This window comes from Panthera uncia (genome assembly GCF_023721935.1).
Source record: "Panthera uncia isolate 11264 chromosome C1 unlocalized genomic scaffold, Puncia_PCG_1.0 HiC_scaffold_3, whole genome shotgun sequence".
Taxonomy (NCBI): domain Eukaryota; kingdom Metazoa; phylum Chordata; class Mammalia; order Carnivora; family Felidae; genus Panthera; species Panthera uncia.
In genome coordinates, this window is record NW_026057584.1 from 93,809,925 (window position 1) to 93,822,525 (window position 12,601).

At 46.3% G+C, this 12,601-nt stretch overlaps 1 protein-coding gene across 1 annotated transcript in view; it reads left to right on the forward strand.

Moving 5' to 3' along the window:
- Positions 1-305: 305 nt before the first annotated feature.
- TMEM163 (transmembrane protein 163) overlaps positions 306-12,601 on the forward strand; it is a 237,689-nt gene continuing 225,393 nt past the window's right edge. The window contains exons 1-2 of the mRNA XM_049616198.1: positions 306-742; positions 6,247-6,366. Of these exons, the coding sequence (XP_049472155.1) occupies positions 541-742; positions 6,247-6,366 (322 nt within the window). The 5' untranslated portion in view covers positions 306-540. The remainder of the gene's footprint in view (positions 743-6,246; positions 6,367-12,601) is intronic.

Sequence of the window (12,601 nt, forward strand, 5' to 3'; positions counted from 1 at the left end):
CTCGGAAGCTAGTGCAGCTCAGGAGGAGAAAGGACGTCAAATTAGGGCGCTGCCCGCTCTCCTGCGCGAACGCGGCCGCCACCTTCCCGGACGGCTGGGGAACCGGGTCCGAGCGCGTCCCCTCCGGGCACCATCCCGCGGCGCGGGTGGGGCCGGTCTCCCGTCACACCCTCGTCAGACCCCCTCCTCCCCTCCTCCCCGCCTCCCAGCAGTTCCCGCGAGCCTCCGGGCGCCGGGCTCGGCAGGATCCCTCCCTCCCCACCGGCCTCGGGGCTCCGGCTCGGGCGCCGGGGCCTTGGGGCGGGTCCCTGCAGCCCGCACCTGCCCCCGTGGGCGGAGCGCGGCGGCGACGCTCTGCCCCAGCCTCTGCCACCCGCCGCGCTAACCGCGCGGCTCTCCAACACCCCCGCCCCGCCTGCTGCCGGCGCACCTCCGCTCCTCGGCGCCCGTCCTCCCTCCGCGAGCGGTCGGTTCGTCCCTCTGCCGGTCCTGAGCCGCGGCGCCTCGCACTTCTGACTCGAGTCCCCGCCGCCTCGCGCCATGGAGCCGGCCGCGGGCAGCGAGCGCCGCAGCCCCCCGGGCTCCGCGGTCCCGGCGCCGCCCCGGGGCCACGAGCCCTCGGCCGCCGCCCCCGGCCCGGGCCCGCAGAACTACCCAGCGCGAGAGACGCCCAAGCCCGACGAGGAGCGGCAGCTGCGGATCAGCGAGAGCGGCCAGTTCAGCGACGGGCTGGAGGATCGAGGTGAGCGCACGCCGGCACGGCCCTTTTCTGCCGGCCGGCCGGCGAGGCGAGGCGAGGAGCCGCTCCTCCGGGCGCGCCTCTCCCGACTCGCAGGTTGGCGGGGCGCGGTGCTCGGCGCCTCGGGACGCTCGGGGGCGCGGGGCCGGGACTTCCCCGCGAGGGCGCGGAGCGCGGCAGCCCCACCTCCCGGGGCCGGCGCCGCCCGGGCGCCGCTCCTTCCCCGGAGCCCCAGAACCGGGCAGCCTCCGGGCCGACCCCGCGCGGGCCCGTGCTCTCCTCTCGGCCAGCCCGCTGGAAAAGTTTGCGGGGGGGCGTTTTTTTTGCTTGTGGAGCCCCGTGCTCCCGGGGGACTGCGGGCCTGGCTCAGCTCGGAGGGTCCTGAGCTCAGTACATCCTCCTTCCAAGCCCCCTTCGACCCCCGGCGGCTCCCCGGGAGAACTTCCGTCTGCGGGTTTAGCCTTGGGGAGCTGGTCCATAGAGCCTAGCTGGCTGCCCTGGAGAGGCAAGTCCGGCGGCCCCCGGCCCTCACTTACAGGGGATCCAGTTTACCACGGGTCGCTGCCCCGGTGATGGGAGCAGAGGACCGGGGCACTTGTGCTTGGACCACCAACTTCCTCTGGATGGATGCCACTGAAATCTGGTGCTTTTTGGAGCGCACGTCCCCAGCCCCTCCTGAGACACTGGCCTGGAATCCCGAGAACGTCCCTTTCCTGGGAGGCCAACCCTAACTTCCCGACACACAGCCGATGCCCCCTTTGAGTTGCCCGCACGAAACCGGAGAGACTCCGTTGTTCATTCCCGTGCCTCTTCTCCTCCATCCCTCTTTCCCTCCCTGCTTCGTTTCCTTTCCGCCTGGAGGGAGCCGTTTTCTTGGCCACGTCTATATTCTCTGCTTCTTAATCCAAATTCAGCTCGGCCCCCTCAAAAAGGACTCAGTGGTTGGGCTAAAACCGGTTAGTGGCCGAAGCGGCATTCTTGCAGCCAGGCCCTTTTCAGGGGGAGCCGGCTCATCGCCACTCCACCCCCTTTTCTTGGAAGCCTTATTTTGTTGGCTGTGGCGGATTTTTATATTTTCGTCTTAGCAGGTTTTCCGTCCTATTCTTAGTATCTCCTGTACATTTTTATTCCGGTTTAGTGTTCGGATGCACGATCTTTTTCCTCTTAGAAATTTTAAACTGTGGCATGTGAGATAGAATGACATGGAAACAGCAATCCCAGAGAACCGGCCGGGATTGCTCCGGGAGAGCTGGGGCTGTTCCAGTCATAACCTCTGTTGCGGTTCCTCTCCCCCCTGTTCCGACACAACTAGTTACTGTGATAGAGCCCGAAGGTGGGTGACATCACCAGCACCCGACAAAACCCATCGGTTTTATTATGGGGCATGTTACTTACCTTTCCCTCTGTGCAACTAATATTGTAGGATTTAAACATTTTGTATGGAAGAGCAACAGAAGAAGTCTGGGCTGAGCTTATTTTTGTTGCATTGCAGGTCATTTGTAAAAGCTGGCCTATTTCTCCCCACCCCACAAGACGGCAGGAGGAGAAAAAAGTGCCAGGGCGAGTTAATATTTAGCATCATTTTGTAGCTCGTGCTCAAGTGTAACAAGCCCTTGTGAATTAAATCTTAGGGTCCTTTTTCACTGGTCAAGTGAATGTCATTTTCCATTATATTATAGCATGAAAGCATTCACTGTTTATAAACTGTCACTGTGTGAAAGCACTGTATATCACACACAGCCTCTCTGTTAGGATGGACCCTGTCCTCCAAAGAACCCAGTGCCGTGTGGCATTGAAAGCTGAAAGTCAGTGTGACATTCTTTTGTTTGACCTATTGCTGACAGGAAAGAGTTAATGATGGATGAATCATTTTTATTAAATAGACCAGGTTACCTGGGGAGGTTTATTGTAATTTTTTGTGTTTGTGTTATTTTTTCTTAAGGGGCTGCATCTTTCCCATATCGATTTTTGTATCCCTTGGGAACAGTTCGATTGCAGCTACCTTTTCCCTAATGGTGAGAGGGTTCGGGGAGGAGGAAGCCAAAGCACTCGCCTGCTGTGCATCTCTCCATCATGCCTGGCTTGCTTTTTTCTAGGCCTAAATATCTATAGGGTGTGTGTGTGGGTGGGGGAGGGGGTGGGTACCCTGGACATGTTACCTGTATTTGTCCTTGTCCTAACTTCCTTTGGAGCTATTAGACCTGGTTGCAGACTGTGTCTAACTTCCATCAAAAGCTTGCTTTGTTAGCCAGTATTTTAGGACTTTAGAGGTATTTTCCCCTTAGAAGTGATGTGGGCTGCTTCCCAGAAACCCAGCTAGCTGATAGTGCAGTGCCATTTGGTTGAGCCTTGCAGTCAGGGAGCAAGAGTTCTGTGGTCTAATACTTATAGGGGTTAGACACCCCATAAATAGGCTAAGTTTATCTTGGGATTTCCACCCCCATTCTTTTAATATCCACTCTTCTTAACACAAGTATTTTCCCTTCATTCTGCTCCAAATCCTAAGTAGGCTTAGAGTGTTACATGCTTCTGCATTTCTTACTACCTTTCTATATAATAAAAATTCCCCATTTTTCCAGAAAATCCAAGTGTGACTATTATGAGAAAGCAATTGGGACTAATTCATACTAGCATGGAAATGACTAATGGCTTCAACCTAACCACATATATTTGCATTTCCCTCTCAAATCCTAAGTTATCAGTCTTTCATTCATACAGTGCTTAAGCTTACTAATGTCAGGCCCAGATTACTAATATATGGAATCTGAGTGAGATTGGAAATCTGCATGTGGAGGCCAACTATGTTTAGGAAGGGACACAGCCCTGCATGCAATAAGTGGCCTGCCTTAGCTTCTCTAGGCTGGGCTGCCTTTTACTTATGAAGCACAGCTTCCTGAAAACTTTAGGAATCCTCCTCACTGCTTGTGAGTTCGCGTGCAGCCAGTGTGGGGCAGAGGTAGAGGCACCTGTATGTAGACAGGTCATTAATGGGTCTTCCTAGGTCATCATACTCCCCTTGGAGGAGGAGAAGTTTTTCCATTCTACGGGGAAAACCAGTAGGAGGAGATGATAAACAAAGGTTGGAAATGGGGAAGTACCTGCCTTCTTGGACAGTCTTTGCATTACAATTATTCCAATTTTTATTTTTTTATTGAAATGTTTTTTAATGTTAATTTTTTTATTTTTGAGAGACAGAGTACGAGTGGGGGGAGGAACAGAGAGAGAGAGAGACAGACAGACACAAAATCTGAAGCAGGCTCCAGGCGCTGAGCTCTCAGCACAGAGCCCGATGTGGGGCTCAGACCCCACGGGCTGCAGGCTCATGACCTGAGCTGAAGTCAGTTGCTTCACCAACTGAGCCACCCAGGCACCCCTAATTTTGAAATGGAAAATCTCTCGTGGGGGACACACACAGGATCAGATCTGGGGAAGGATCTCCAGTCCTGCTGCTTTGAGGACTCAGGTGCCCTCTTAGGGCAGTGCAGCCCACGTGCGCCGACCCCCGAGACTCCTTCAGCAGAGTGCTGGTTCGCTGTGGGGTGAAGCATGTGGCAGGTGTGTGTGGTCAGGACCAGTCCTATTGTTGCAAACAGCTGGCTTTGGAAAGAAAAATAAATGTTATACGGTAGAATGGAAAACCCAGATCATTGTCCTTTATCTTAGAAAATTAAATCCTCTAAAAGGAACCTTGTTTTTACCCCCAGTGGATAAGCCTCTTAAGATTGTTGGTGTCAGAATACGTAGCAAATGAACTGCTTATTTGAGTCAGTACGTGAGTGTTACAGCTTCACTTCTCAAAATCAATTGTCCAGAATGAGAGGAAAATTTTTATGTCCTTCTGGAAAAGGAAAATAAATGATTGGGAGGCTGTAGGACTCACTTGATCTAGGTTGACTAGAACAGGAGACTGGGGTGATTGTCGTTGAAAATTAGAATAAGGTGTTGTATGGTAGCTAGGGGAAAAGTAGACAAAGGGAAAAAAACAGACAAGGGATTTTAATTTGAAATCATTTGTACCTAAGGCAGAATTTGAGAAGAGAGGTTTTTTCTTTTTTCATTCAAGTACATGTATTAAAGAAGGTTTGGGGAGATTTTTACAGTGAGGTAATAGAGATGTGTTTATATCTACCTTTTGCAACCTCCTCTACCTTTTGCTCTGATGTAAATCTACAGGTTTTGATTATTTAAAAATCTCTGGGCTGTAGGCTGGGTTCATTGGGCGGTCTCCTTGACATTTCCTCTTGCTTTGTTTAAGGACTTGTTCAAAGTGCTTGAGTCTGGGTAGTAAATGGAATTGAGAAGTTTTAACAGGGTCTTTGTTGTAATTTTTGAAGAGGGTGCAGTATTCAGCAGCCAGAAGCTGAGTGTGCCGCCCCCCTGGTCAAATGGGATGATGTATTTTACGCGGTGTGCCAGGTGTGATCTGTTGCATGCTATGAGACACTGTACAAATGGGTGCCTAAGCTTTGACCACCTATTTCTTCATCATTTGGAGCTGTTAGGATGAAGCTTCTCCACCTCTGAAAGGTGTATTGTGGGCTATTCAGCCAGAGATGTTGTTCTAAACTCCTATTGATACGGAATGCGTCACTGAATTTGGTTCTTCATGCAACTAAGAGATGCCATATATGATCTATTTCCAAAGAAGAAGAAAAAGTATAAATCAGGATCATGCTCAAGATGGTTTAGCCCTCAACCCAAGGCAAATGAAGCTTGAGCCTTGCCTCTTAAGACATCATGAATTTCTATTGGTGTCAAGGACCCTCAACATTGAAAGCATCGGAGACAAAATCAAATCTTTCTTACACATGGCTTGCCCAGAAAGTGACCTCCAGTTTTAGCTTTCTTTAATAATCTGAGAGTTGTTTGACATAGCTTTGATACAAAGCGATACATACTGTAGAGCAGAAAGAGAAGGGAAGAAAACATGGCCTATAATGTAGGCCTGATGACCGTTGTTGGTTGTGATCAAAGAGAAATCCTCCTTCTCTTCCGGTTAATTGTTGAAGGGAGCAATGAAGGTATTTGGGGTCCGTGACTCTTTGGGAAAAGTTTCTTCGACCAAGTTGGGGCGGTGCTGGTGGATCAATGCAAATCAATGCCTACAGCTGAGGAGCCTGAATGCCCAGTTGAACGTGGACTAATTGTGCTGTTTTCTTAACTGAAGGGCCTTGTTAGGGCAACACTTACATAGCTGAGTTAATATGAGGGCAGGGGATGACCGATATGGTGAGTGGGTCTGTGGGCTCCTTCTAAAGTGTACAAATGCTGTCACACTGCAGGAATCCATGTCCCGTATTGCTATAGCCTATGATTTTTCACGAGATGCCATAGAGCCTGATTTCCATGTGAACTCTCCTAATTGTTAAAACACAGCGTGGGCCAAACAAAACACATCTTGGCCCACAGGCTGTCAGTTTGCAATCCTTGGATAAGAAAGTGTAGCTCTGGCTGTGGGTTTCTTAATAAGGAAATGTCTAACTTCCTTTTCTCCTTGTTTTTGTCAGGCTTACTAGAAAGCAGCACTCGACTCAAACCTCACGAAGCCCAGAACTACCGAAAGAAGGCGTTGTGGGTCTCCTGGTTCTCCATTATTGTCACCCTGGCCCTGGCGGTGGCTGCCTTTAGTAAGTAGCCCGAGTCCTGCTGATCGATCCGTGCTGCTGTTGTGTTTTATTCTTTAACTCCTGTGGGATGTGCTTTTGCTTTTAGTTGACTATTATTGACGAGTAAATTTTTGTAGATGGTAAGAGAGTCAGGGTACTTATAAATTAATAAAATGGCTTCTCGGCAGAGGGAAGAGATGGTTAAGAAGAAATGGAGAGGGATACTGGGAGCCTTGCCTCTCATCAGTATGTCGGTTTGTGGCAGTGAATTCTGGCTGCCAGCTTGAATAGGGAAAATACTCTCTTGGTGGATGCCTTCAGCTTGGGCTGACATGTGACAAATCTATATCCTTGAGATTTGTATTTTGAGCCTAATGCAACCAGATGAGTACAATATTACAGTACATCCTCTCTCTGCCCCTTATATCTGTGTAAGGTTTGGATGAAAATCATGTGCACATTTTAATGAAAGAGAAATGGGAGGTCCTTTGTCAAGTTTTCACTGGCAATGCAAACAAAAACATTTATTACAATCAAGAAAAACTAAGATAATTGAACACTTTCTGCTTATGGATAATCTATTTCTGTCTGTGGATAATCCTGTTTGGGTGTTAGGAAGCCCTCTGACGTGCATTTTCTCAGCTAACATTTGCAGCCTGAAGAAATGTGCATGTGCTATTAATTCTTATTAATTGTGCAGTGGTTTATAAGCTTAAGCAATGACATTAAGTTTCATCTCAACCTTGGTAGAAACCACCATGTTTTTTAATGCTTGGGTAAGAGGAATGTACTTTGTGCATTTTGTGATTAATTCATTACCTTAACAGGAAGATCTATATTCTTAGTGATAAGTGTCATGCAAGATGTCTCATGTGACATTCCTCAGTGGGAGAAGAAAGGGCTGTGTCTGCTGGAAGGGCTGTGTCTGCTCTGTGTGTGTTTAAAATTCTATTCTGCACAGATTGGCTGCTGGAAGGTGGTGTTGGCTCCCAAGAGGCAATATTAGAATTTGACCAAATGCTCCCTGCAAAACTAGGCATATATTACTTGACGCAGTTTATATTGGAAACACTGTACCTTATCTTGGCTCTAGAAAAAGCCAAACATTTAGAAGCAGAGGGTAATGCATTTCAGAGTATAAACATTTACAGTGAGCCAGAAATCTAATCAAGAGAAATTCTGATTCCTGAAAATAGCTCTTCCTTCCTCTTGCCTCCTTTTTTTTTTTTTTTTTTTTTTTAAATGCTAAAGCAAGAATAACAAGTCCCTTTGAGGTCCCTGGAGGGTAATTTGGTTGTGGTGGCTGGTGGTGGGCTCTGGATCCACACCATCATTTACATATGTAAAGAAAGAGATGGTATGAGGGGTGGTGATTTCCCAATAGAATAATAGTTATTCAGACTTGTCCATGTGCCTAATAGAGCTGTTTTGATTTTATCATATGGGTGTTTGAATGAGGACGTGACTGTGAAGAAATACTGAACAAGCCTTTCCTTTGGGAGAATAATACTACATTTGATGTACTTAATCTCATAACCAGGAAAAACTATGAGGAAATTCTGGTTTCATATGGCATGCCTGATCAGTTGGGTTATCTTGAAAATTTTGTTCCATTTCCTTGAATAGGAAGAGACTGTTGCATAATGCATATGGAATTAGAATGTTGCTTTTGAAAAGGGTTTTCTTTTTCTTCTAAAATGATTTTACCACTTTAGCAAGTATTTCATTTAAATCCTCTAAATTCTTGCCTATAAAATGTTGGCATTGGCCTATCATATCATGATCTGTGTTAATTTCTGTAATACATTCAGTTTATTCCCAAGTTGGTTTCAAGTTAAATGAAAAAATGTAGGAGTTCTATTTTTCCCCACTTTAACTATGAAGAGTAGCTTTATTGTGTGTGTGCGCACGCACGCGTGCGTTTATATTTCATATTTTTATTTATTTATTTATTTATTTATTTATCTTTCTTAACATTTATTATTAAGAGAAAGAGACAGACAAAGCATGAGCATGGGAGGGGCAGAGAGAGGAGGAGACACAGAATCTGAAGCAGGTTCCAGGCTCTGAGCTGTCAGCACAGATCCCGATGCAGGGCTCAAACCCACAAACCGCGAGATCATGACCTGAGCCGAAGTCGGACGCCCAACTGACTGAGCCACCCAGGCGCCCCTATAGTTCATATTTTAAAGCTTTGTGGTCCTCTCTGGTTGTATTGTTTAGGGTTGTTCCTTTTATCCTTTAGGTTCCTATATGTATTTGTAATATTAAATATTTAAAACACTTTTTAAAGCAACATTTACATGTTGATAGACTTAAAAAAATTTTTTTTTAATATATATATTTTTTTTTTGAGAGCACACGAGAGAGTGCACTCATGTGAGCAGGAGAGGGGCAGAAAGAAGGAGACACAGAATCCGAAGCAGGATTATTTATTTATTTTGAGAGCACACAAGCAGGTGAAGGGCTGAGAAGGAGAGACAGAGAAGCCCAAGCGGGCTCTGCACTGTTAGCTGGGAGCCCGCTGCAGGGCTTGAACTCTCAAACCGTGAGATCCTGACCTGAGTCGAAGTCAGACACCCAACTGACTGAGCCCTCCAGGTGCCCCATTATATTAAAAAAAAAAAATTGTCACAAGAATGCTGATCCCCTCCCCACTCTTATTTTCCAGGGAGGCGGTTGACAGAGATGTGATGAAATGGGGTAGGCTAGCTTGGTGAACTCCTGCGTTATCCAACGATAATGGTTAGGTTGGACCAGTTAGTCTTTATTTTTATTTATTTATTTATTATTTTTTTAATGTTTATTTATTTTTGAGAGTGAGACAGAGTGTAAGCTGGGGAGGAGCAGAGAGAGAGGGAGACACATAATCCCAAGCAGGCTCCAGGCTCTGAACTGTAGGCACAGAGCCCGATATGGGGCTCGAACTCACTCACTGCGAGATCATGACCTGAGTTGAAGTCAGATGTATAACCAACTGAGCCATCCAGGTGCCCCTATTGAGCAGTTAGGCTTTTTAAAGAGGATTGCTGTTGAATAACTAACTACCTGTGATGCTTTGAGATGGCAGAGAAGTCTTTGCATTTGTGTGTGTGTGTGTGTGTGTGTGTGTGTGTGTGCGCGCGCGCGCGTGTTGACAGGGGCTGATAATCATGGCAATGAGAAGAAGGCTAGTAATCATTATGTCTTGCCACTCTGGGAGAAGGAGGAGCATCCATCCTTGTATGGAATCAGTACGCAAGATTGTTGAATGAATGACCCGAAAGAGATTAAAAAAAAAAAAAAACAACACTTCTTTCTTTTTTTTTTTTAATTAAAAAATTTTTTTAAAATTTATTTTTGAGAGACAGAGACAAAGCATGAGCCGGGGAGGCAGAGAGAGAGGGAGACACAGAATCCGAAGCAGGCCCCAGGCTCCGAGCTGTCAGCACAGAGCCTGACGCAGGGCCCGAACCCACGAAACATGAGATCATGACCTGAGCTGAAGTCAGACGCCCAACTGACTGGGCCACCCAGGCGCCCTATTTTCTTTTTGTTTTTAAAATCAGGTGGAAGGAAAATATTAGAAAAAGACAAATGTGATCTAAAGGTTTATTTAAATACCAGGTTTAGATCTCATTTATTTTACAAACTGTTGACACGTTTTTGGGACAGTCCGTTCCTCATCACGGCCATTCTCTTGCTAAGGGCAGTGTCTTGGAGTGGCATCTACCATAGTCACTTGGAATTCCCATCTTGATCTCCTTACCTGCCGTTTTCTATTTTATCCTGGATGCTGATTTTTGCTAAGCATCTTCTAAAGAAATGCTCTTGTCTTTTTTGTGTTTGGAAGTGATGATGGATTGTGTAAGTTTTAGGGATGCTTCTTTTCTCAGTCTATTGGAAAGGTTCATATCTTTTACATAGGATGTACATTGCAAATAAAGACCCTTCACCTCCTGTTAAGCTTCCAGGTACTCACGTATGCTGGTATGCTGTGTTTTCTCAGGTTAGTAATTCCTAAAAGACTAGCTTTGGTCAGTATTACCAAGTTATATCTGTGATAAATCAGTTGTGTATGTAACTATGGTTGACATTCTCATGTCTGTTATAGCTTGAAAAATTAAGTGAGTTTTCAAAGTTTGTGACTTGAAAGTGTCTTGAAAAGAATGTGTGCTTTGAAAGGGATATGGATCATTTGTGATAATACTTCGTAATAAAGAGATTTTGGACCCGTTAAAAATGCCGATATAAGACCAGATGGTAATACATCTTGAATATTGCAGAAAGAGCCCTAGTTTGGTTTTAAAATTGGTTCTGTTTATAATCGGTAGGCAGCACAGAAAATGCCAATCGTGTTAGGGACAAACTGAAAAAAGTCTATTTTAATAGTAAGGCTAGAAAGAGAACAGAAGTTGTGTTTCAAAACTCAGGGTTTTGACATCATTGATGTCTTTGTCGGAATGATTTAGGAAGATGCATTCTGACTCTTTTTTGAGGTTTGAATGAGTGCAAGTTAATTTTGAGTCACTCAATACACGTTCTGTGGGGAATGAAGATATATTTGAAACATTCTCAGGGGAAAAACTTTCCTAAGATACCTAGCTCCATTAAATAAAAAAAGTACTCCAAACTAAGATCCCAGAAAAAGCTCACTCAAAAATTTAGTGAATCAATAGATTTAAGAATTAGAAAAAAATTTTTGAAAGGGATGGTTTTCTTTTTATATGTGGGGATTTAGAAAAGAATGTATCTGATTTTAGTGTGAACTCTTGTCCCTTAAAAATGATTGGATAAATGGACTTAATTCTCTTTATTTGTAAATTGTGAGGCCTCGAGTCGATTACACACGTCTTCTATAAACCCAGCAAAGCAGGTCTGAGAACTTTCTTAATCTCAATCTCTCATTTGACATATTGTGAGATGGGGAAGGCATGACACCCTCCAGTGGTTTCTGAGAGTAACATCTGAATAGTGACAGTGGCCTGCAAGGTCAGCCCTGACCTGGACTTTGCCCCCCTTTCTCAGACACCCCAACCTTTCCTTAGGACTGGAGAGCATGTCTTTGAGGCAAGCTCATCTTCCCACTGATCTCTACATGGTTGACCCCTCAAAGAAGCCTCACCAGGCACACAGACTGGACCCATCCCCCATAGGCATGTGATCCATCACACTGTGTATTTTCCTCATTGCAGTTTTTCTCATTGTGCCCCACCTCTGTTAGATAATGTCACATGTGAGGCCCAAGTCTTTTGTGCCACGTCCTGTAAACACGCACTTCACATTCTGCTTGAAGAATGATCTTTTGTGTAGCTTGTTGATCTTTTTATTGATAAAAACAGTATATGCACATGATAAAAGTTCCTGAGACCAAAGACACAGAGTGCAAATCTCTGTCCCATCCTAAATTCTTTCTTCCCCAGATCCTGCTGCTTGTGGACGAGCTTTGTTGCCAGTGCCTCGTATCTTCTTCAAGATATTTGTGTGCGCTTATAAGCCCAGAGACACCCGGCTTGTGGTTGCTACTTACGTTAGATAGGATGTCTTATCCCTGCTGGTCTTTGAGTTAGCATGGGCCTCTTCACAGGCTGCTGTTTTCACAGTTTAGTGTGAAGTGGATTTGATGTGGAGAACCTTCAGGAACAACTTCCCAACCACCGTCTGGCTGTCACTTCTGAGGCGGGTGATGTGGTGAGGGGGATGTGGGCAGGAAGCTTGTGAGCCACATCCTGGGGGTGTTCAGTGGGATAACTTGCTCCTGTCAGTGTGCTGGGTGAATGATAACTACGGGTGCTTCTGAGAGGTGGAAGCCAGGAGGGGAGAACAGGCTGAAGTGCAGAAATGTGGTGGGGAACGTCATCCTGACAAAGCTCCCTGTCCCCAGGTTCCTCCCTCATACCCTCAGGGCCATATCGTCAAGGATTCTCTGAGGGCACTAGCTCACTGAGGGGACATGGAATATGGAGTGGCATTTTAGTCGGATCCCTTTGCCTTGCTTTCCATGAGGACCCCGGTTGTCTTGCCCCTCCCTCCTGGCTGGACTCCTCTTCTCGTCTCCCATTTTCCTGCCACTCCAGCCCACAAATGTTCTTGTAGTACCCCAAACCTTGTGTCCTGCCCTTGGCCCCAACACCATGCACCCCTCAGATGCTCTTTGTTCTTGACCCCACCCTTTGTTTCCTAGTTAAATTTTAAATTGTGATGAAAGATCACCTCTTCCAGGAAGCCTTCCCTTGCCCTCCATGCTGATTTAAATTATCTTTGGTTCCTGTAGCCC